Source organism: Eleutherodactylus coqui, chromosome 8 (assembly GCF_035609145.1).
Source record: "Eleutherodactylus coqui strain aEleCoq1 chromosome 8, aEleCoq1.hap1, whole genome shotgun sequence".
Lineage (NCBI taxonomy): Eukaryota > Metazoa > Chordata > Amphibia > Anura > Eleutherodactylidae > Eleutherodactylus > Eleutherodactylus coqui.
Genome location: NC_089844.1, coordinates 177,114,368 through 177,139,283, shown reverse-complemented (window position 1 = coordinate 177,139,283; position 24,916 = coordinate 177,114,368). Strand labels below are relative to the sequence as shown.

General features: G+C 51.0%; 2 protein-coding genes across 6 annotated transcripts in view; one reads left to right on the top strand and one right to left on the bottom strand.

Moving 5' to 3' along the window:
* Positions 1-1,510: 1,510 nt before the first annotated feature.
* LOC136577240 (3-oxoacyl-[acyl-carrier-protein] reductase FabG-like) lies at positions 1,511-22,435 on the bottom strand. Of its 2 annotated transcripts, none has more exons than XM_066577055.1 (8): positions 22,270-22,435; positions 11,090-11,260; positions 7,024-7,202; positions 6,554-6,647; positions 5,448-5,517; positions 4,269-4,305; positions 1,784-1,847; positions 1,511-1,707 (listed from the first exon to the last, which is right to left on the bottom strand). In XM_066577055.1, the coding sequence occupies exons 1-8, from the start codon at positions 22,348-22,350 to the stop codon at positions 1,549-1,551; spliced, it is 855 nt and encodes a 284-aa protein (XP_066433152.1). In that variant the 5' UTR covers positions 22,351-22,435; the 3' UTR covers positions 1,511-1,548. The 2 variants fall into 2 exon arrangements, with proteins under 2 accessions (XP_066433152.1, XP_066433153.1); XM_066577056.1 differs by lacking the exon at positions 22,270-22,435 and adding an exon at positions 14,486-14,586.
* Positions 19,955-24,916, top strand: part of LOC136577238 (uncharacterized) — a 22,097-nt gene continuing 17,135 nt past the window's right edge. For 2 of the 4 annotated variants that reach the window (XM_066577052.1, XM_066577047.1), the window contains exon 1: positions 20,169-20,280. The gene's annotated coding sequence lies outside the window, so the exon portion shown is untranslated. Of the gene's footprint in view, positions 20,011-20,168; positions 20,281-22,965; positions 23,140-24,916 lie in introns of those variants that run through there. The other 2 variants (XM_066577049.1, XM_066577048.1) reach the window with 2 other exon arrangements.

Genomic DNA, 24,916 nt, shown 5'->3' with positions numbered 1-24,916 from the left:
AGACCCCCGACGCTCCCCAATGGTGTAATCTAGTCAACGATCTCTAATATGAAAAAATAGTATATAAAAATAAAAAGTACACAGATAAATTTTACAAAATCTGGGGAATTTGGTGTGGCTTATCAACCCCGACCCACACACAAACGCATTTAAGCAACTTGTGGACTACATGAGGGCTTCGGCCCTTCCAGGTACCATATAGTTCTTCATAGGTATGGTGATTATATTCTAATTGTGTAGTGGCCCATAAATGGGTCCTACAAAAGTGCCTTTGACATTATTTGTTGGCATTTAATTTCTGAAGGGCAAGCAGGGGTTAACCACTACTTAACCTGCCCTACAACTGAGCTATTAATAATCTGCCTGGCGACCAGTTCATTTTCATTGGCTGCCGGCAGATTCAGCCCTGATAGGACAGCAGCACGGATAAACCAAAGAACCTGGTAGGCTGTTAAGCCGTGAGGTGACAGGAGTATGGAGGCCTGTGATTGGAGCGCCCGTTGCCTGGTTACACCGAAGCAGCGTGTAGTGTCCCCCAACCAGAGTCCATGTTACACCCCAGTGCAAAGTTGTTATGTGGTTGCATAAAGCATATTTTCCACATGCATAATAATGTATATTATATGCAATTTGCATTGCACTGTTTTAAACCTGCAGAACCTTGCAACAGTTCAGAATGTGCAGGGATATAAGGGTTAAAAGTGTACAGATGAGATGTGATTTTGATTATCAAGCAGACCCTCAGCAGATTTTGCAGAGTGTATCAGCTCTTGCACAACTGAATTGTATCAGTTTTTGCAAGGGGTCCTTGGGAATGGGGGAGGGGCAAAACAGCAAAGTTCAGTGTTGGGGATAGAGAGGAAAAGAGGAGAAGAAGCAGCCTGTCAGCTCAGAAAAGAGTCTGAGAGAGTCACTGGAGTCTTGATCCACCCTGCCATGTGGGCAATGCTCATTTTCTTTTGTTTGGGCCAGTCCACATTGTGAAGGGAATTACTGAGTCACTAGCTCTGAGGAAGAGGGACGGAGTTGGAGTTAAATATGAAGAGAATACGTTGTACAAGGACACCTCTGCGTATTCTGTAATCTAGCCTCCGGTAGAAACAGTGCTAGTCAGCTACCACACTTATGAATTGTCCATGCATGCGTCCTTCCAGGTACTGCGTGACAGAACGGAATTGTGAGTACCAAGTGAATATTGTAATGAAATGTGAATGGAGCCGAACAGCAGAGGTTAATATAAATTGGACAGTGCATGTAAAGAGTTGAATCAATATCTGTTAGCAAAGCTAGCCCTGTCACCCACCACAGAGGAGACATCCTCCCAAGAACATTACAGGCTATATCTTCAATAACTCTGCTAAAGCAATCACCTCTAAAGGCATGATTAGCAAATGATCATTCATCTACGGCTGTGTTGTAATTCATGTCATGCTGCATTAGATTGTTGTAACCTGAATATGCAGAACCAGTTACAGTAAAGTTCAAAATGGTTTCACGAAATCCACGGACATGTTTTTCTTCCATGTTTATTGATAATTGTACACAGTGTTATCTCGGGCACATGGCATGACGTCCTCCGTCTATTGGCATGGTTACCCCAGTGATAAAAGATGCAGCATCAGAAGCCAGGAAGGCAATTGTCCGGGCCACTTCCTCCACGGTGCCTGGCCGCCCCAGAGGGTGGGTGCTCTTGCTGTGCTGCAGGAACTGCACCGAGAAAAGGATAATCATAAGAAAATACCAAAACAGCCAAAAATCAGGTGAAATAGGCGATATTGCCTACCTGAGTGTACTGTGCCTCGTCCAGGCCAGCGCGTTGGTGCAACTTCGTCATAATGGTTCCCGGGCTGAAAGACACAACATGCAATCAGTGACGAGGCAGAGCAGACGGCCAATAACAAGACAGGATATTGTAACAGAATGGCGGTGCCAGCGCCTGACTCCAGTCACACGCTGCCGGTCTGGTGTGGCGATTTCTGCAATGGAGAGCCCCCCCTGACATGTAACAAGGGAAGAGGGGGGGTGACTGCTGACCTCCCCAGAACGACAGCAGAAACGTTTGCTGCATCTGAACTCCGCCACTCAAAAAGAAGACGCAGAGTGAGACCAGCCGTTGCACCCCCTTCGTCACTGGTCAGCACCGCTGTGGCTAAACGGGTCTGCCGCAAGAAATAGCTTGTTTCCGGTTACACCCCTATTATTATATCATGTTTTATTCTCCAGTCATACCCAGAGCTGTAGTCACATTTCTGCTATGACATCATGTCCCATTCTATAGTCACACCCAGAGCTGCAGTCACAATTCTGCTATGACATCATGTCTAATTCTATAGTCACGCCCAGAGCTGCAGTTCCAGTTACCAAGGAGCGGGCCACAGCGGGATAGATTTTTGGGTCTTGTCACGGTGGCTCTTCCGTCTCCCACTCGGAGGGTAACCGGTGACACGTCCAAGGCCCGAGGGCCGGTCTGCTTAAACAGGGGAAGGGGGGGCACTTGGGGAAATACCTTAGTCCTTTTGTCACTCATGACGCCACCGTTTCTTCTACCGCGGGGATTCCTTCTGTTAAAGTAAATCCTCTGTCACGCAGCTTCGATGGGGGAATTCCTCGTCGGTGGAGTACATCCACACACACATGGGTACTCTTTAAGACACAGCCTTCGAAAACGGATGGACGACTGGTCGCTTTACTTCAACAGATTACAACTTAGCAGCAACTGGCTTAGTGGTGCAACAGGGAGAATTCACGAGAATGCAGGAGAACCCACAGTCCAAGTTATCTGTAGGCCCTGGCCCGGGGTACACTCTTATTTCTCTCTCTTTCTCTATTGGTCCACACTTATTGGCTACTCCACGCTGCACGACCTCTCGGCCTCCTCCATCTCCTGTATCTGTGGGCTGAAGGTGCCCACAGACAGCTGCCTTGTCTCCTTCCTTCCTTAGAACTCTCTTAGAACCCAGAACAAAACAACAGCCCCTTGCACACACCTTGCAAGTACATATATCTCACAAGGTCACATGACAAACAAACGGATACATTTTCCAGACAGTCAGTTTACATACCAGACAGCTAACTCTTTCAGTGCTGCAGCTGGGCAATACACATCATTCTCCACTCACACCCAAAGCTAATAGTCACAACTGTTCTATCATGTCATAATTTATTCTCCACCCACTCCCAGACCTGCAGTCCGAACTCTGCCTTTATGTCTCGTTCTAGATTTACTTCCAGAGCTGCTGTAATGGCCTAGAGTTAACGGGGCCCCTCCATAAGCGGAAAGTGTTTGTCGAGTGCCGATGTATTGTCAGTGTCTTCTATGTGCATGAATTTGATGGGTATTGCACCTCTGCAGCACTGAATGGGTTAACGTCTGGGTTATGTCTGGAAAATATATCTTGTTGTGTGTTATGTGATCATGTTTCATATATGTTTTTGCAAGGTGAGTGCAAGTTAGTTTTCTTGCAGGAGTTGGAGAGTACAAGTCAGTCTGCAAGTTAGTCTTGCAAGCAAAAGAGAAAGCCTAGTCTGCAAGTGAGTGAACCCCACAGACACAGATTGATCTGCGTGTGGACAAAATGGAAGAAGCTGAGCGATTCCCTGCTGCTTTGCCTGGAACCAGCCTACCCAGGATGTGCCAGTGTTACACCTAAGCACTGAGTGAGAGGAGCCACCATGCAGTGCTCAGTGCCTTTTCCAGATGTGTGTACCGGTAGAGAGGAGAGTGGCCGGGAACAGAACCCTACAGATAACTAGGACTGTGGACTGGTCTGTCATCCTCTGAATCCTCCCTGTTGCACCACTTCTGTGTTTGCACCGTTACCCTGCTGGCATATGTAAAGTTTGGACTGTACATAGTTTTTTTTCTGCAAGTGAAGGAGCTCTACCGACCGTTCCCGGTTTTGCTCATAACGTTATTCCTGTGTGGACTACTTTATTACCTACATTGGATTCACCACAGATGATGGAACGTTGGCATCACGAATGGCAAAAAGGACCAAGGGTAAACCGCATATTGGGTTACCCTGTGAAACTCCCCCAGCAGTAATGTTGTTGGGTCCCATGCTACCCTTAGGGGAGGAGATAAGAGAGCCCCATGACAAAGCCTCAATCTACCCCGCTGTCTCCTCAGCTGTGGGCCCGCTCCTTTGGCGCTGCACTGCAGTCACAATTCTGCCATGACATCATGTCTCATTCTGTAGTCACATCCAGAGCTGCAGTCACATCTAGACTTCAGACCAGTATGTAGGACATGTGATGTTTCTACTCACCAGACGGCGTTCACTCGGACTTGTTTACTCGCTAGATCTGCGTAGAGAGAGGGATTATTAGGAGCAGCAGATAACATATGATACAGGTCATAAGCAACGGCATGGAGACCAAACGGGACTGAAATACACCCTGTCAAACGACTAATTAAGGGTTTTCTTTTTTTTTTTTTTTTTTACTGTGGACAGTCTTAAAAAGTGGGCGTGGCTTGGCGGTTGCCCTCTTGTGACCCGCGCATCATCCTTATTCCTCCGACGGCACACAATAAGCACTGGCAATGGTGTCCAGCCGCCCGCAGCTGACTCACGGGACTCCATCGAGGTCGGACTTAAAGGGGTTGTCTCGCGGCAGCAAGTGGGGTTATACACTTCTGTATGGCCATATTAATGTACTTTGTAATGTACATTGTGCATTAATTATGAGCCATACAGAAGTTATTCACTTACCTGCTCCGTTGCTAGCGTCCCCGTCTCCATGGTGCCGTCTAATTTCAGCATCTAATCGCCCGATTAGACGCGCTTGCGCAGAAGGGTCTTCCCCCTTCTGGTCGGTCCGGGCACGAGCGGCGTTCTGGCCCCGCCCCCTTCTACGCGTCATCGTGTAGCTCCGCCCCATCACGTGTGCCGATTCCAGCCAATTAGGTAGCTGTAATCGGCAGTGGAACGCAAGACATCCACGGTGCACCATGGGAAAAGACCCGCGGTGCACCATGGGAGAAAACCGCGGTGCATCCCTGGGAAAGGACCGGCGGCCATCTTTGGAAGAAGTTTTATAAGTTGCTGAAATGCTAGAATGGCGAGTAGAAACCTTCTTTAAACCTTCTTTACACGTGTACATTGTAATGTTTGATTTAGAAGGGGGACTGGGCAGAAAAAAAAAGTCACTTTTGCCTCGGGACAACCCCTTTAAGACTGTTGCGGATGTCGCCTTTCACAGGCAAACTCCACACGACTAGCACCGCCTCCCAGAGACTCACCCCACATGCAGACACCAATATTTACTGCCGGTCATATGATCGGTCATTTATTATTACATGATGGATCCCGAGAGAACAACTAATGACCGAGAGAATCAGTGAATCCATCCAGCAATGGATGGACTAAACATTTTATCACCACAAGTGCTAGTGCCAGCTGGTATCAACCAGTAGGTGTATCTATGGATTACAGGAAGTTACTCACCCAGAGCCGCACATCTGGTCAACTGGTCAACCGCAGCCTTGGACATACAGTAGACGACGGCCCCCGGGAACTGCAAGACAAGAGGATCCAATGACTGGTGGGAGGGGGCCGGAGGAGGAAGACATCACAGGGAGGTCATGCCGCTGTGCGATATATAGTGGCTGTACTTGGGATGTCTTATGCTGCAGTAAACTCTAGAGCTGCAGTCACTATTCTGCCGTTTTATCTTGTCTTATACTCCAGTCACTGCTAGAGCTGCAGTCACTATTCTGCCGTTTCATCATGTCTTATACTCCAGTCACTGCTAGAGCTGCAGTCACTATTCTGACGTTCCATCTTGTCTTATGCTCCAGTCACTGCTAGAGCTGCACTCACTATTCTGTCATTTCATCATGTCTTATACTCCAGTCACCTCTATAGCTGCATTCACTATTCTGCCGTTTCATCATGTCTTATGCTCCAGTCACCTCTAGAGCTGCACTCACTATTCTGACGTTCCATCTTGCTTTATACTCCAGTCACCTCTAGAGCAGTAATAGAAGGGCCATCATGATGGAAACCGGATGGAGCCCATTATAGTCAATATGTTCCATCAGGGCCACTGAGGTTATTTGATGGATCTGCCGCCAAGATGGTCAGCTGTCACATGACCAACAGCGCTCTATGATGGAGTGTGTAGCTGTCTCTCCAGTCACAGCTCTGCAGTTACATTGTGTATTATACTCCAATCACACCCAGAGCTGCAGTCACGATTATATTGTTACATCTTATCTTAAATTGTAGTCACCTCTAGAGCTGCTGTCACTGTTCCGATACTTCATCTTGTCGTATATTCCAGTCACATCCAGAGCTGCAGTCACAGCTCTGCGGCTTCAACTTATTGTATACTTCAGTCACAGCTCTGTTGCTACATTAGGTCTTAAACTCCAGTCACATTCAGAGCTGCAATGACTGTTCTGCCATTTCATCTCATCTTATACTCCAGTCACACCCAAAGCTGCAGTCACAATTCATTAAAAACCCTTATTTCACTACTGCTGAGGATCCTTTCTCCTGTTCTGATCTGGCCAGAGGGGCGGAGCCTGGGAGGATCCATCAGCGCTCACCGATCTCAGTCCGGCGACACTGGAGACGTTCACAATGTTCCCCTTGGTCTTGATGAGATGCGGGACCGCCAGCTGAGTGAGGAGCAGCAGGGACCTGGGGGCAGAGGGGGAGTTATTTCACCGTTACACCCACATCCTGAAGAAAAGGAGATCTGCAGAAATCGCCATTCCAGAACCCTCCGCTGCCCCTTATATATGTCTGTGACAGACGGGCGGCCATGACACTCAGCGTGCCCAGAACCGCCACCCTATATAAGACTATATAGGAGACTCAGTCCAGGGATGTCATGACAGATACCAAAGAATAGCACAGGAGAAGGACGGACACCATGATGGAAACCTGATGGAGGCCGTTATAGTCAGCAGGCTCCATCTGGCGCCACTGGTGTCTGTCTTTTGATGGATCTGCCACCAGCATGGTCATGTGACCAGCGTCGCTCACGATGGAGCATCTAAGCGTCTTTTCTCACCGGACGTTTACGTTCATTACTCGGTCATAGTCCTGCAGAGTCGTGTCCTCAATACCCCCCATGGCCAGTATCGCTCCATTATTCACCAGCACGTCCAGCTGGCCAAAGTGCGCCACCGTCTGCTCCACCATCCCCCGAAGCACCGCCTCATCCGTCAGGTCTCCAGGAACCAGCAGAGGCTGTGGGAGAGGGGAGAGTTATACACTTGTAGTACCACATCTCACCACTACACCAGCACCAAAGGATTCCTATAGGCAACAATGCAACAGCGCCCCCCAGAGTGAGATATCAGAGAAAAATGCAAAGGATGCAAAGTGCTAAGCCCCGCCCCTACTCTTATACGAGACACTACTGCTTTACTCTCGCAGGGGGTCACACATATACAGCACAGGTTTCCTATAGACAACAATGCAACAGCGCCCCCCAGGGTGAGATATCAGAGAAAAATAGAGAAAGGGGAAAAAAAAGTGTGAAATGTTAAAATAAGTCCTGCCCCTACTCATTTACAAGCCACTACCCCTTAACTCTCGCAGGGGTCAGACATTTACAAGTATTATAACCAGGTTGTGCTTCATCTTCTGACACAGTGCCCCTTCTGGCAGAACAAGGTCAGTAATTATTGAAAAATGTTGCTATTATAAAATCAACTCTTCTCAATCTCTAGAATCCCCGAAACCCTGCGAGCAAAGCTACAGCCTCTGTACCCCTATAAATGGTCAAACAGTCGGGCCCCCTATTTGGGTATCATTAGCCAAATGGGACCTACTAGCTTTTATAATGCTTTTGGAAAAAGATATCAAAAACTACCCTGCCCTGTAGGTCTCGTGGGTAGGCCGTAATGCCATGGTGAAAATGTTATTGCTCCCCAAAGCCCTATATCTATTCTGTAACCTTCCTGTGGCCAAACCCAACACCATCCGGAATCCAATACAATGTCTGCTAAGGTGTTACATTTGAAGCAACCACAAAGTATTATACCCCCACCCCTCCCAGGGAGGCCTGGGTCGTCCCTGTATAAAAAAACTACTATTACACATTATTACTCAATCTACTAAAAAGCTGGTGGCTAGATGATCCCTCCAAAGATTGGATCCAATGTGACCGACTACTCTGAACTTATAAACCTCTTATGGGTCCCTAGATCGACTATAAAGTGTCCCACGTCCGCCTTCCCAACAGGATCCGACACACTATCCTCCCTTCCTTCTTCCCTTTTCGAACACTTAAAATACCCGTAGAGGTGATCCAGCTATCAATCCTAGATATAAGCCTGGACGTCTGCGTGCCGGAGGCATCTCCAAGATGGAAGATTTGTTCGAGGGACCAACCATGAAGTCTTTCACACAATTACATGACTCACTTCAATTACCACACAAAGAATTTGATAACTACCTTCAATTACGATATTTGTCACTCGCTGCCCCGACTACAATCTTACTCCTCATATATGATGTGCTGGAGATGCCATAAAGAAATTGGCGCACTGGTGGTTATGTAATCTTCTTAAGCCACTATGGGAACAAGTATACCCATCACTATGCTCGATTCGACGCACTAACATTTACTGGAGTCCAGGTGTGGCCCTCTAATAATTGGCCATAGCCCCCCACCCCAACCTATTTATTATGTCCCAAGTGTTAATGGCAACTAGAATGTCTTTAGCCCGAAAATGGAGATCCCCGATGTCCCATCATTGACTGAGATGTTCCTAATTGTCCAACACAACTGCTTGATGGAACATTTTATGGCTAACAGATAAGGCCAATTGGGAAGGTTTGGCCACCACTGGGTAAATGGCTTTTTTTCAGGATATACATGTTAATTTCCTTCTCCAATGAAACAACCATTGGGTGCCAAAGGAGAGGCGCTATGGGGTGCCAAAGGAGAGGCGCTATGGGGTGCCAAAGGGGACGCGCTATGGGGTGCCAAAGGGGACGCGCTATGGGGTACCAAAGGGGACGCGCTATGGGGTACCAAAGGGGACGCGCTATGGGGTACCAAAGGGGACGCGCTATGGGGTATCAAAGGGGACGCGCTATGGGGTATCAAAGGGGACGCGCTATGGGGTATCAAAGGAGAGGCGCTATGGGGTACCAAAGGAAAACTGCTATTTGTTATCAAAGGAAAGCCGCTATTTGTTATCAAAGGAAAGCCGCTATTGGTCATCAAAGGAAAGCCGCTATTGGTCATCAAAGGAAAGCCGCTATTGGTCATCAAAGGAAAGCCGCTATTGGTCATCAAAGGAAAGCCGCTATTGGTCATCAAAGGAAAGCCGCTATTGGTCATCAAAGGAAAGCCGCTATTGGTCATCAAAGGAAAGCCGCTATTGGTCATCAAAGGAAAGCCGCTATTGGTCATCAAAGGAAAGCCGCTATTGGTCATCAAAGGAAAGCCGCTATTGGTCATCAAAGGAAAGCCGCTATTGGTCATCAAAGGAAAGCCGCTATTGGTCATCAAAGGAAAGCCGCTATTGGTCATCAAAGGAAAGCCGCTATTGGTCATCAAAGGAAAGCCGCTATTGGTCATCAAAGGAAAGCCGCTATTGGTCATCAAAGGAAAGCCGCTATTGGTCATCAAAGGAAAGCCGCTATTGGTTATCAAAGGAAAGCCACTATTGGTTATCAAAGAAGACTTGATATTGAGCATAGTCTTTTATTACTTCCTCATTTTAGGCTAATTTCACACAGGCGAGTGTGGTATTGGGCTGATATCACGCTCGCCAATATGCGATGTCCCCACAGATGCGAGGCGCTATTGTGTTAAAAACACCTAGTATCACTTCAGAGACGCAGTGATCCTAAAAGCTGTGGCAGAGGATCGCGGAGTGCTTCCCATTGTTTACAATAGAAAAAGCTTGCAACGCATCGCACTCGTCTGCCCCTTGCATGCCGTCTAGGTGCTCGCCCTAAGGGAGAAAAGATAGCGTTTCTGACCCTTGCATGCCGTGCGATGCTTTGCCAGCCCCGTTGAAAACAATGGGCGATGCTTTCCAGGTAGGACCAAAGAGAGGACATACGACAATTTTTTCCCCCACAGTGAGAAAAAAAAAAAACACTCATGTGTATGACTCCATTCAAAAGAATAGGGATCATATTCACGCAAGATTTGTGCGCCTCGCAACGTACAAATCTCAACCGATTTTCTCTGGCATGTGAAAGCAGCCTTAGGCTAACTTCATATGGGCAAGCACGATATGGGGCCGTGAATCACGATATGGGGCCGTGAATCACGATATGGGGCCGTGAATCACGATATGGGGCCGTGAATCACGATATGGGGCCGTGAATCACGATATGGGGACATATGTCAAAACAGCCTCGCATCACTTCGGATATCAGGGATATTCCAAAAGGATTGCAGTGTTTCAGTGGGAGCCCTCACCGAGCACATGGTGCGACGCTGCGGCCAGCACCATTGTAAACAATGGGGCTGTGATGCAAGATTACGCAGGGAAATAGAACGTGTCCCGATTTGTTTCCTGCATCGCGTTGCGGTGCCACGTGGGTAAACCTCGCTCATGTTTGTGCGAGATGGGTGTGTCTCGCATCGCACAAATCTTGCATGATTTTCTCATCCATGCATAGCCGACCTACGGCATCCATTTACATGTAGTAGCGTGACTGAGCCATCTTGTTGGTAATTATCCCTGACCGTATCTTCAGTTCTCACCTTCTTTGCTTCCCCCCTCCTTTTCTGTTTCTTCTCCTTGGACCTTACCTATCCTGTCTCCAGAATTTATATAGGGTGGCTTTCATGGTCTAGTAGGACTCGATGCACACATACAGGAGGACGGGACGTACATCCGGCCATCGCTGGGCTTGTTCTTGTAGTCATGTCCACGCATCCAATGTAGAGAGGAATATACCTGCATTGTTTGACCCAATCTAACGGCCGCCAATATATACTGGACCCAGTTCTCAGCGTACGGGGAGACATAACCCCGTGTCATCTCATTTCACTACCTGCATTTATATTGGGGACTATAAACCCTGTACTTTATACTACAGCTGTTCTACCATCTTGGACAAAAATGCTATAAAATATTTGATAAAAGTAGTAACGCCACCTTCTGGTCACAGAACTCCTCACAGCGCCGAGCCGTCTCCTTTAAGTTCTCTTCATTTCTTCCATTGAGGGCCAAACGGGCCCCCAGACGGGCAAAAAGCAACGCAGTACCGGCACCGATCCCAGAGCTGGCTCCAGTTACTAGGCACACCTTGCCTGATAGAGACACCACCTGGGGAGTGCGAGAGGAAAGAGAGCGTTACAGGAGGGAGTCCCCCAACACAACCTCCAGGTCACAACCTGTAGGGAAGACAGGTCATGCCCAGGGGGCAAATCAAAGAAGAAGGCGTGCTTAGGGCCAATAGGGAGCACACACCATGTCCAGTGGTGTACATTTTCCCCCTGCAGCCTCTCGTACATCTCCCTCCGGCAGCCCCTTGTACTCTCTGTACAACTCCCTCCGGCAGCCCCTTGTACTCTCTGTACATCTCCCTCCGGCAGCCCCTGGTACTCTCTGTACATCTCCCTCCGGCAGCCCCTGGTACTCTCTGTACATCTCCCTCCGGCAGCCCCTGGTACTCTCTGTACATCTCCCTCCGGCAGCCCCTGGTACTCTCTGTACATCTCCCTCCGGCAGCCCCTGGTACTCTCTGTACATCTCCCTCCGGCAGCCCCTGGTACTCTCTGTACATCTCCCTCCGGCAGCCCCTGGTACTCTCTGTACATCTCCCTCCGGCAGCCCCTGGTACTCTCTGTACATCTCCCTCCGGCAGCCCCTGGTACTCTCTGTACATCTCCCTCCGGCAGCCCCTGGTACTCTCTGTACATCTCCCTCCGGCAGCCCCTGGTACTCTCTGTACATCTCCCTCCGGCAGCCCCTGGTACTCTCTGTACATCTCCCTCCGGCAGCCCCTGGAACTCTCTGTACATCTCCCTCCGGCAGCCCCTGGTAATCTCTGTACATCTCCCTCCGGCAGCCCCTGGTACTCTCTGTACATCTCCCTCCGGCAGCCCCTGGTACTCTCTGTACATCTCCCTCCGGCAGCCCCTGGTACTCTCTGTACATCTCCCTCCGGCAGCCCCTGGTACTCTCTGTACATCTCCCTCCGGCAGCCCCTGGTACTCTCTGTACATCTCCCTCCGGCAGCCCCTGGTACTCTCTGTACATCTCCCTCCGGCAGCCCCTGGTACTCTCTGTACATCTCCCTCCGGCAGCCCCTTGTACTCTCTGTACATCTCCCTCCGGCAGCCCCTTGTACTCTCTGTACATCTCCCTCCGGCAGCCCCTTGTACTCTCTGTACATCTCCCTCCGGCAGCCCCTTGTACTCTCTGTACATCTCCCACGGGCAGCCCCTTGTACTCTCTGTACATCTCCCACGGGCAGCCCCTTGTACTCTCTGTACATCTCCCACGGGCAGCCCCTTGTACTCAATGTACATCTCCCACGGGCAGCCCCTTGTACTCTCTGTATATCTCCCACGGGCAGCCCCTTGTACTCTCTGTACATCTCCCACGGGCAGCCCCTTGTACTCTCTGTACATCTCCCACGGGCAGCCCCTTGTACTCTCTGTACATCTCCCACGGGCAGCCCCTTGTACTCTCTGTACACCTCACGTCCAGTGGACCACAGAGGGAGACGCGCCATGTCCAGAGAGCCATGGGGGCGGGGGACATGTCATGTCCCCCCGGCAGCCCCTGGTACTCTCTGTACATCTCCCCCCGGCAGCCCCTGGTACTCTCTGTACATCTCCCCCCGGCAGCCCCTGGTACTCTCTGTACATCTCCCCCCGGCAGCCCCTGGTACTCTCTGTACATCTCCCCCCGGCAGCCCCTGGTACTCTCTGTACATCTCCCCCCGGCAGCCCCTCGTACTCTCTGTACATCTCCCCCCGGCAGCCCCTCGTACTCTCTGTACCTCTCCCACCGGCAGCCCCTCGTACTCTCTGTACCTCTCCCACCGGCAGCCCCTCGTACTCTCTGTACCTCTCCCACCGGCAGCCCCTCGTACTCTCTGTACCTCTCCCACCGGCAGCCCCTCGTACTCTCTGTACCTCTCCCACCGGCAGCCCCTCGTACTCTCTGTACCTCTCCCACCGGCAGCCCCTCGTACTCCCTGTACCTCTCCCCCCTGCAGCCCCTCGTACTCCCTGTACCTCTCCCCCTGCAGCCCCTCGTACTCCCTGTACCTCTCCCCCCTGCAGCCCCTCGTACTCCCTGTACCTCTCCCCCCTGCATCCCCTCGTACTCCCTGTACCTCTCCCCCCTGCATCCCCTCGTACCCCCTGTACCTCTCCCCCCTGCAGCCCCTCGTACCCCCTGTACATCTCCCACCTGCAGCCCCTCGTACCCTCTGCACGTCTCCCACCTGCAGCCTCTCGTACCGCGTGTACCTCTCCCACCTGCAGCCTCTCGTACCCCCTGTACCTCTCCCACCTGCAGCCCCTCGTACTCCCTGTACCTCTCCCCCCTGCAGCCCCTCGTACTCCCTGTACCTCTCCTCCCTGCAGCCCCTCGTACTCCCTGTACCTCTCCCGCCTGCAGCCCCTCGTACTCCCTGTACCTCTCCCCCCTGCAGCCCCTCGTACTCCCTGTACCTCTCCCGCCTGCAGCCCCTCGTACTCCCTGTACCTCTCCCCCCTGCAGCCCCTCGTACTCCCTGTACCTCTCCCCCCTGCAGCCCCTCGTACTCCCTGTACCTCTCCCCCCTGCAGCCCCTCGTACTCCCTGTACCTCTCCCCCCTGCAGCCCCTCGTACTCCCTGTACCTCTCCCCCCTGCAGCCCCTCGTACTCCCTGTACCTCTCCCCCCTGCAGCCCCTCGTACTCCCTGTACCTCTCCCCCCTGCAGCCCCTCGTACTCCCTGTACCTCTCCCCCCTGCAGCCCCTCGTACTCCCTGTACCTCTCCCCCCTGCAGCCCCTCATACTCCCTGTTCCTCTCCCCCCTGCAGCCCCTCGTACTCCCTGTACCTCTTCCCCCTGCAGCCTCTCGTACTCCCTGTACCTCTCCCCCTGCAGCCCCTCGTACTCCCTGTACCTCTCCCCCTGCAGCCCCTCGTACTCCCTGTACCTCTCCCCCTGCAGCCCCTCGTACTCCCTGTACCTCTCCCCCTGCAGCCTCTCGTACTCCGTGTACCTCTCCCCCTGCAGCCCCTCGTACTCCCTGTACCTCTCCCCCCTGCAGCCCCTCGTACTCCCTGTACCTCTCCACCTGCAGCCCCTCGTACTCCCTGTACCTCTCCACCTGCAGCCCCTCGTACTCCCTGTACCTCTCCACCTGCAGCCCCTCGTACTCCCTGTACCTCTCCCCCTGCAGCCCCTCGTACTCCCTGTACCCCTCCACCTGCAGCCCCTCGTACTCCCTGTACCTCTCCCACCTGCAGCCCCTCGTACTCCCTGTACCTCTCCCACCTGCAGCCTCTCCCATTCCCGGTTCGTCTCTCCCTGCAGCTCCTCACTTGCTCCTGATCTCCAGCTGCTGCCATTCTTCGCTCTGGAGTCCGGGTTGTTGTGGTTGCTTTTTTTTTACTGTGTAACTTTGTATGAGGCTGACTGTGACCTCTGGCCCTCTTGGACTTCCTGCTGGCTCTCGTCATGCCATGTGATCTGCTTTGAGATTAACCCTTGCAGCACCAGGCCAACCTTGGAAGTGGAAATACATTTTTCCTTTTTGCACTTATTCTCTAGTTGTGGCCCCACAGCGCTGAGGCTTCTGTACTTCGTGTTGGTGGCAGTACCTAATTCATTTACCTCGCTTTCTCTTTTTGCAAAAAAATGCAGAAAAAAACATGATGATGATTATTATTATTATTATGTTTGGGGCGTGAATTATATTCAGGTTTATTTCATGAACCAACTCAGCGCCGAGTAACTTATTATAAGTATTTACTAAAGAGAAATGGCACAAAAACATAGAAAATCACCTCCAGGAGCATCTGTGAGATAACGACCCTCCACAGCCGAAAACACCAGGGGGTGGAAAATGGGTGTCAACACCACAAAGACGGGGGTCAATTTGGGTCAACCCCCCCCCCCCCCCTTCAGTGTAAAGAAACCATCAGTAAGGTGAAGACCCCCGCAGAGAGCAGGAGAACATGTTCAGGACCCACCAGCGCAGAGAAAGATGTCCAGAACTGCTGAGGATGAAGACAACCCACCACATTCACAGGGCTGCGGGAGACGGCGATCGGATGGCCATCACCACGTATGGTAACGAGCGCATGATTGCGTATCTCACGCACGCGGTCAGTGTGACCTCTGTCTTTTCTTTTCTTTTAATTTCCTGCTCTGTCTCTTAGTGGAGTGGAGTATATAATGGCGCCTATATGTAATATTTTGCCCATAGAGAAGAATAGGGCTCTCGCTGTGTGATACACGAAGAAATAGAGCCTGCTGCGTTTTTTAATGCACATATCTACATGCTAATGTGAACGGATCAATGTAAATCCATATACTGTCATTGACTCCAGTCACCGCATATCACGTGTCATACATCGCATGCGAAAATACGGTCATGTGAATGAGCCTGTAGTCCCCAGCGGAGAATGATGGGAGACATCAGGGTGAACGGACGCTGGAAATAAGTGCTCTGAATCTGAGGTGCGTTTAGATGGAATGACTAGTGTTCAAAGGAGCAACAGTGACTGATAATCGTTCAGTTTAAACGTGAGCCGACGAATGAGAATCGTGCGCTTGTCGTTTGGCGGCCAGTTTCAGCTTGTCTCGTTACATTAAAACACTTCTCGCTCACATAGGAATGTGAAGCGCTGAACGAGAAGTGTCCGATTCCCAACCAGGATCCGCCTGTCTAATGGTGGATGAGCAGGCGATGATGTCACCAGCGTGATCGCTCGGGCAGACGGGGATTGTTGAGGAGCGCTCAGTGTAAGAGGAGCTTTAGTTCTACATGGTCTCTCAGAAGGAGGTGCTGCCCACTAATCGGTGTCAGGCTGGGCTCCACGCCCCGCTGCCCACTAATCGGTGTCAGGCTGGGCTCCACGCCCCGCTGCCCACTAATCGGTGTCAGGCTGGGCTCCACGCCCCGCTGCCCACTAATCGGTGTCAGGCTGGGCTCCACGCCCCGCTGCCCACTAATCGGTGTCAGGCTGGGCTCCACGCCCCGCTGCCCACTAATCGGTGTCAGGCTGGGCTCCACGCCCCGCTGCCCACTAATCGGTGTCAGGCTGGGCTCCACGCCCCGCTGCCCACTAATCGGTGTCAGGCTGGGCTCCACACCCCGCTGCCTACCAATCAGTGTCAGGCTGGGCTCCACGCCCCGCTGCCACTAATTGGTGTCAGGCTGGGCTCCACGCCCCGCTGCCCACTAATCGGTGTCAGGCTGGGCTCCACGCCCCGCTGCCCACTAATCGGTGTCAGGCTGGGCTCCACTCCCTGCTGCCCACTAATCGGTGTCAGGCTGGGCTCCACGCCCCGCTGCCCACTAATCGGTGTCAGGCTGGGCTCCACGCCCCACTGCGGCTCAGAAGTAAGAGACTGGAGAACTTATACTCCTTTTTACATTGAACGATTCTCATTTTCCAGAGTGAAAGAACATTATCCGCGCCTCTTAAGACAGGAAGATTCATCGCTGAGAATCCTTCACTTCTTCTGTGTTCTTGTTCCTTTGTGTACACTGAGTGACAAGTGACCGAGCCAACCATGATTGTTATGCCGGCTAAAAGTGAACGACGAGTGAGAAGCGCACAATTCTCATATACCAGCCCTGACTCACTGGCCACTAATTCTCTAACTTCCCAATGTTACACATTCATGAAATTGTACCGCACAAACATGGAATCTGACATGACCAGTCCTTAGGTCATAAATGGGAAATGTAAAGGGGCCACAACGTCAATATTCAATTCTACATCTGAAAAAGGTTACAAAAATCCACAAAACATGAGAGTTCTTTTAGCAGAAACCATAAAGCCTAGGGAAATGATTTGTGTACTGAGGAGAATCTATCTCGCCTCTAGGTGTGCACCCTGAGGAGAATCTATCTCGCCTCTAGGTGTGCACCCAGAGGAGAATCTAGCTCGCCTCTAGGTGTGCACCCAGAGGAGAATCTAGCTCGCCTCTAGGTGAGCACCCAGAGGAGAATCTAGCTCGCCTCTAGGTGTGCACCCTGAGGAGAATCTAGCTCGCCTCTAGGTGTGCACCCTGAGGAGAATCTAGCTCGCCTCTAGGTGTGCACCCTGAGGAGAATCTAGCTCGCCTCTAGGTGTGCACCCTGAGGAGAATCTAGCTCGCCTCTAGGTGTGCACCCTGAGGAGAATCTAGCTCGCCTCTAGGTGTGCACCCTGAGGAGAATCTAGCTCGCCTCTAGGTGTGCACCCTGAGGAGAATCTAGCTCGCCTCTAGGTGTGCACCCTGAGGAGAATCTAGCTCGCCTCTAGGTGTGCACCCTGAGGAGAATCTAGCTCGCCTCTAGGTGTGCACCCTGAGGAGAATCTAGCTCGCCTCTCGGTGTGCACCCTGAGGAGAATCTAGCTCGCCTCTCGGTGTGCACCCTGAGGAGAATCTAGCTCGCCTCTAGGTGTGCACCCTGAGGAGAATCTAGCTCGCCTCTAGGTGTGCACCCTGAGGAGAATCTAGCTCGCCTCTAGGTGTGCACCCTGAGGAGAATCTAGCTCGCCTCTAGGTGTGCACCCTGAGGAGAATCTAGCTCGCCTCTAGGTGTGCACCCTGAGGAGAATCTAGCTCGCCTCTAGGTGTGCACCCTGAGGAGAATCTAGCTCGCCTCTAGGTGTGCACCCTGAGGAGAATCTAGCTCGCCTCTCGGTGTGCACCCTGAGGAGAATCTAGCTCGCCTCTCGGTGTGCACCCTGAGGAGAATCTAGCTCGCCTCTAGGTGTGCACCCTGAGGAGAATCTAGCTCGCCTCTAGGTGTGCACCCTGAGGAGAATCTAGCTCGCCTCTAGGTGTGCACCCTGAGGAGAATCTAGCTCGCCTCTAGGTGTGCACCCTGAGGAGAATCTAGCTCGCCTCTAGGTGTGCACCCTGAGGAGAATCTAGCTCGCCTCTAGGTGTGCACCCTGAGGAGAATCTAGCTCGCCTCTAGGTGTGCACCCTGAGGAGAATCTAGCTCGCCTCTAGGTGTGCACCCTGAGGAGAATCTAGCTCGCCTCTAGGTGTGCACCCTGAGGAGAATCTAGCTCGCCTCTAGGTGTGCACCCTGAGGAGAATCTCGCTCGCCTCTAGGTGTGCACCCTGAGGAGAATCTCGCTCGCCTCTAGGTGTGCACCCTGAGGAGAATCTCGCTCGCCTCTAGGTGTGCACCCTGAGGAGAATCTCGCTCGCCTCTAGGTGTGCACCCTGAGGAGAATCTCGCTCGCCTCTAGGTGTGCACCCTGAGGAGAATCTCGCTCGCCTCTAGGTGTGCACTCTGAGGAGAATCTCGCTCGCCTCTAGGTGTGCACTCTGAGGAGAATCTCGCTCGCCTCTATTTGTGCATATACTGAAAGTCTGTAGAGTACACAAGGATGCAGCCATGGACTGCAGGGATGGAGCATGCCTTTAAGATCGCTTCCACACGAGCAACCTTATCACACAACTTTTTCGCAATGCGGCAGTGCTACAAATTGAATGTATGTAGAGCCCATGCTCTCTTATGGGTTCTTCCACATGAGCAATGTTTGTAGCTTGAGACATTGTGGGACTACAAAATTGTGCCATGCTCTATACAGCAGCGATTTGCAATTTTTTTTTGTTAGGCCATGTTTCTCTATGGTGTCTTCCTTTCGGTTGCATCACATCACAAGAAAACGTGGTTAGTTTCAGGGTAGAGCTTATATTTTAAGCCCCCCTCCCCATGAAAATCCTTGCACTTGGTGCTAAAAAGTCACAATATCGCCGCAAGAAAACGCACCGATATCGTACAGCACACATATGCTATATTGCTGTGATTTATTTTGCAGCAATATCGTTGTCGACCATGTGGAAGCGGCCTAAAGCTAAGAAGGGTCAGCAACCTCTAGTCTGGGGGTAAATTTGAATTAAAAAAAGGGCATTAACTTTAAGGGTAAAAAGTGAGGAGAGTGGGAGGGGTGGCACATTCTGCAGAGAGACATTGGTACATGCAGCCTGAGGAGAATCTAACGCTCCTCTATGTGTATACTTATTGTATTCCTCGGTTCCTCTGAAGATCAGCATGCTCCATATCACTATATATAGGAGATGTATAACTTATACTAGCTGCACATATAGTGATATGGTCCATATTACTATACACCACATATATCCAGACTTAGGGTGGCATCACACCTGCATACACAGTACATGAAGTATACATAGTACATTGAGTACTCACAGCAGGGATACAGTTAGTCAGCACTGCACCTCAAGCAGGTTAGTATTCCTATGCTGTATTTTTTTCCTATCCCACCTCTAACGCAAGGGGGCGCCCTGCTTCTTTTTGCACTCTGTTATTAGCCACTTCAGAATGGGGATAGGCCATCTATAGGAGTGGTGAATGCAATTTATCACTTTCTGTTGTCAGCCATCTCACACTGGGGAGAGGCTGACTGTAGAAGATGTAGATGCAATCCATTACTTTCTGTTATTAGTCACGTCAGGCTGGCGAGAGGCTGACTGTAGCATAGGTAAATACAATCTATTACTCTCTGTCATCAGCCATCTCAGATGCTGAATGTAGGAGAGGTGAATACAATTTATTACTCTGGTATCAGCTATCTCAGAGGCTGACTGTAGGAGATGTAAATACACTACATTACTTTCTGCTATCAGCCATCTCAGGCTGGGGAGAAGCTGACTGTAGGATAGGTGAATACACTCTATTATTTTCTGTTATCAGCCACTTCAGGCTGGGGAAAGGCTGACTGTAGGAGAGAGGTGAATACACTCTATTACACTCTGTTATCAGCTATCTCAGACTGGGAGAGGCTAATTGTAGGAGAGGTGAACACACAGTATGACTCTCTGCTATCATCCACTTCAGGCTGGGGAGAGGCTGACCCTGGGAGAGGTGAATATAATCTATTACTCTCTGTTATCAGACATCTCAGACTGGGAGAGGCTGACTGTAGGAGATGTTAATACAATCTGCTACTCTCAGTTATCAGCCACTTTAGGCTAGGGAGAGGCTAACTGTAGGACAGTACACTTTATTGTTCCGGGTGTGACCTCCCCCTCCTCCGGCTTCTCCTCGCCTTTCACTTTCACTATGACAGCTCTGCTTGTTATATCCAGCCAGAAGGGGATCACTACCGGAGGCTCCGGCGAGGGAGAATACAAGGTATAGCCCCCCGAAATATACTGTATGTAAGAAGCATGGCAGTCAGGGTTGTTGGGACTTTCTTCCTGCCCCGAGAGGACTTGTTACATTTTAGGACTTTGGATATAAATCTGCTTCATCCTGATAACACCCCTGCACAGGAGAGAGCGCCCCCTGGGGGTCACACCCAGCTCTGCTACATCCTGATTATACCCCTGTAGAGAAGAGAGCGCCCCCTGGGGGTCCCAGCTCTGCTACATCCTGATTATACCCCTGTACAAAAGAGAGCGCCCCCTGGGGGTCACAACCAGCTCTGCTACATCCTGATTATACCCCTGTACAGAAGAGAGCGCCCCCTGGGGGTCACACCCAGCTCTGCTACATCCTAATTATACCCCTGTACAGAAGAGAGCGCCCCCTGGGGTCACACCCAGCTCTTCTACATCCTGATTATACCCCTGTACAGAAGAAGGCGCCCCCTGGGGACACACCCAGCTCTTCTACATCCTGATTATTCCCCTGTACAGAAGAGAGCGCCTCCTGGGGGGCGCACACAGCTCTGCTACATCCTGATTATCCCCCTGTACAGAAGAGAGCGCCTCCTGGGGGAAGACACCCAGCTCTGCTACATCCTGATTATCCCCCTGTACAGAAGAGAGCGCCTCCTGGGGGGCGCACACAGCTCTGCTGCATCTTGCTTATACCCTTGTACAGCAGAGAGCGCCTCCTGGGGGTACACCCAGCTCTGCTACATCCTGATTATATGCTTGTACAGGAGATAGAACCCCCTGGGAGGACACACCCAGCTTTGCTGCATCCTGATTATGCACCTGTACAGAAGAGACTGGGCACACCCACTTCTGAAACATCTGTACCTACACTCTGTCACAAAGCCAAGTCACTAGGACAGGGGTTCTATCTAGGGCCACATCAGCCTTAGGGCGAGCACCCACTGGCGTTTGCGTTTTCGCAGCGTTTCCCGCGATTTTTCCGCGCGTTTTTCGCGGCGTTTTCGCGGCTTTTCCATTAATTTCCATTGACTTTCATGGGTGCATTAGGAGAAAAATAAGGACACATATGCAACTGACAGTTCCTATGTTAAAAACGCAAACGCAACGCAAAAAAAACGCCAGTGGACAGGAACACATGTTATCTCTATGCCTGTGCAGGAAAAACGCAAAACGCAGGTAAAAAAACGCCAGTGGGTGCTCGCCCTAGGGTGACTATCCACCAGCGTTTTTTTTCTGCTGCTAATTTGCTGCTATTTTTTCTTCCAATTGTCAATGGGACTTCCTAATGGAAAAACCGCATCGCGACGCAACGCAACTTAGCTTTTTTATCATTAGAAAGTCCCATTGACAATTGGAAGAAAAAATAGTAGCAAATTCGCAGCAGAAAAAAAAAACGCTAGTGGGCAGTCACCCTAAGGGCTCCACTGGCGATAGTAATATCGCTGCGAGAAAAATCGCAATGTTAAAATCGCATTGCAACGCTGTAAAATCGCAAGCTTTTGCGTTGCGAGAATCTGTTTTGCCATTGCACTGTATAGGCGATAGAAAAATGCAAAATGCAAAATGCTGAAACAATCCTCCTGCTGCGATTTGTAATCCTCGCATCGCAGCTTGCCATTAAACACCGCTAGTGGAAAGGTTGTCATAGAACAACATGTGTGGGACTTTCCTGCGAGCGCGCACTGAGCATCACACTGAAAATGTGCGATTACCTCATCAGTGGAAAGGAGCCCTTACAGTTACCCTCAAAGGGCCAATTGTAATTGCAAGACAGTATAGTAATCATGACCCCAGTAGTATTAGGGTCCTCCATAGTGACCCCCATAATGGACTCAGAAGTAAAGAACCCCCTGTAATGACCCAAGTAATAATAGGGTCCCTCACAGTGGCCCCAGTAATATGTGTCCCCTATGTTGGTGGCCCTAATAATAATAGTGTCCCCCATGGTGGGTCTAGTAATAACAGCGACATCCCTATTGGCTGCAGCCAGCATACCTACAGGCATTCCACTCCGCCACCCTGCAGCTCCAGTCCTGCGACAGCAGTCTCTTCCGCGACCGTTGACCTCTTCCCTCAGCATCCGCACTGCATCTGTGGCGCAACAGAATGGGGGGTGGTGATGGCGGTGGCCCTGCTATTCCCCAAACGGCAGCGGCCAACACAATATTAGGCAAAAGACTTTAAATGATGATCGCTACTCGTGATCGAGTAGGGGATGATGGTAACACATAAGTTCGTGATGCCAGCACCCAGCCGGCTTTGGGTAATCCTTTCCCTGGGCGATGGTGTTAGTGTGGTACTTGTAGTGCAGGAGGCAGAAATGAACGGTAAACTAAAACAGTTTATTTCTTTGAGAGCCGTCCTCAATGTAGGCATCCATTACATGAGGTAAATCTTCACAGGCAACACACGTCCTGAGGGGAATTATTCTATGAGTGCAGCAACCACATCTGGGCTCTAATCGTGTGTCTCTTGTTAGTACTCGCACAGCGGGGGGAGGTCATTACATCATCCTGGTCCCCTCCATAAATGTCATACATGTCATGTCTCGTGTTGGTGCTCTGTGCTAATCTGTCTTGTCATTCTAGTATGTGTATTGCACAGCTGCAGCATGTGAGAGGTTAATGTCTGCCTGTAGATGTAACAGTTCTATGCCGTCACATGGTATGAGAGGCTATAAATGGGAGTGCATGAGAGCGGGAAAGGGTCCATGTCTTCTGGGTTCCTAATGAAGAGTGCCAGCTACATGGGGGTACCTTTAACCCTCGTGTAGTGAAGAATGGAAGAGGAGAAGAGGTTTCCCGGAGTGGGTGTTTCTATGATGGAGTGAGCAGAAAGCAAGAGCGTTTTCCCAAGGCCTAGTGCAGAGGTACTAATCTATAATTGTTTCATGCCCGCACGTCCTGACATCTGGCACCGCCCGGCGGAGGTACTCTACAGTCATTGCTCACACTCAATCGTCCTGAAGTCTGGGTCGGCCGTGTGGAGGTACTCTAACTGATCTAATTCCTGCACTTTCCAAACTGTCATCTGTGCCTTGTATTGCTAAAGTTTATTTTACCACTAAACGTTCTTCCAGGCCCTGACCGTTCCCGGGGGCCTGAGGTACTATACTCCTGACTGTGGCTCATTTATTTCCCTGCCGATGTTCATGCCGAAGTGGGGAGATCGGAACGGTGGTGTCACCCGTGACAACTACAATCCCTGTCTCCCAGTTTATTGGGCATCCCCATGTCAGGGTGTCCGGAAGAGGCCCAGCGCTGCCCTTGGCCGGGGCCATGTGCGTCCCTCCGGGAGGGAGCGTGGTAAATGTCGCCATGACAAGCCAGCATCTTACCCTCCCCACTCCTCAATGTAAGTCTCGCGTCTGGGATCACCCTATGGGACGCTGGACTAGAGCTGCTGTCTGTGTGAGTGGAATGCTGCACGGTTGGTGGGCCACATAAAAATGAGGTAGTGGGCTGGGTTTGGGTCTTGTGTTTGACATGTATTCCCTAGACAAAGTTGTCATTTTGCTTCAGAACCCGACATGCAGTTCCATCTCAGCAGATCTGTAATGATGAGAGTTGTAGTGATTAGATGAACGGTCTTTTCACCGGAGGTGCTAAAAGTAGTTCCCCCCTTGGCCTATAAGAGGCTCTCGGAGGCTCCCTGTATGTAGTGATCTCTTCTTCCGCTTGTGTAGAGCTTGTTGACCACTAGACGCCTCTACGACCCAGAGAAGCAATTTCACTCCGTTACCAGAGTCTGAGAGGGGGGCATATTTGGTATTTCAGCCGCACTTCAGTAGCGGTGAGCGATTCCAGCGACCTGATTGGTTGTTGGGTACACTCCCCCCTTTGGAGATGTGCACGAGTGGCCGGCCCGTTAAATAAGCAGCAGCAGGGCCGTAGGAGGGTCGGCAACTAACCCCAACCCTAAACCCAAACCCTAAACCCTAACCCCACCGCGGGTCTCGTGAAGTAGCAATCGTGCACATCTCCAGGGGGGGGGGGGGTGTACCCAACAACCAATGAGGTCGCTGGAATTGCTCACCGCTACTGAAGTGCGGCTGAAATACAATATATGCGAGAGGGGGCGCATTATTGGAATATGAGAAGCTGGATGGTCGTATGGACAAATTGTCCCCCACTGGGCCGTTCAGACCAGACTGTTAGGAGGTGTTGGGACCAGTGGAAGTTAGAGGAGGTACAACAGGGTACTGGAGCCTCCATGCTCAACGATATCACATCTTGCATCCAAGCTAGAGGTGGTAAAACAGGGTACTAGAGCATCCGTGACCCCCGTATCACATCTTGTATACAAGCTAGAGGTGGTACAACAGGGTACTGGAGCCACTATGCCTGCCCGTATCACATCTTGTATCCAAACTAGAGACGGTACAATAGGGTACTTGAGCCTTCATGCCCACCCGTATCACAACTTGTATTCAAGGCAGAGGCGGTACAATAGGGTACTAGAGCCCCCATGCCCCCCCGTATCACATCTTGTATCCAAGCTAGCTGCAGTGCAGCAGGGTACTAAAGACTCCATGCCCACCCATATCACATCCTGTATCTAAGCTAATGGCTGCCCAAAAGGGGAACTAGAACCTCCATGCCCACCTGTATCATGCCTCATATCCAAGCTAGAGTGTGTACAACAGG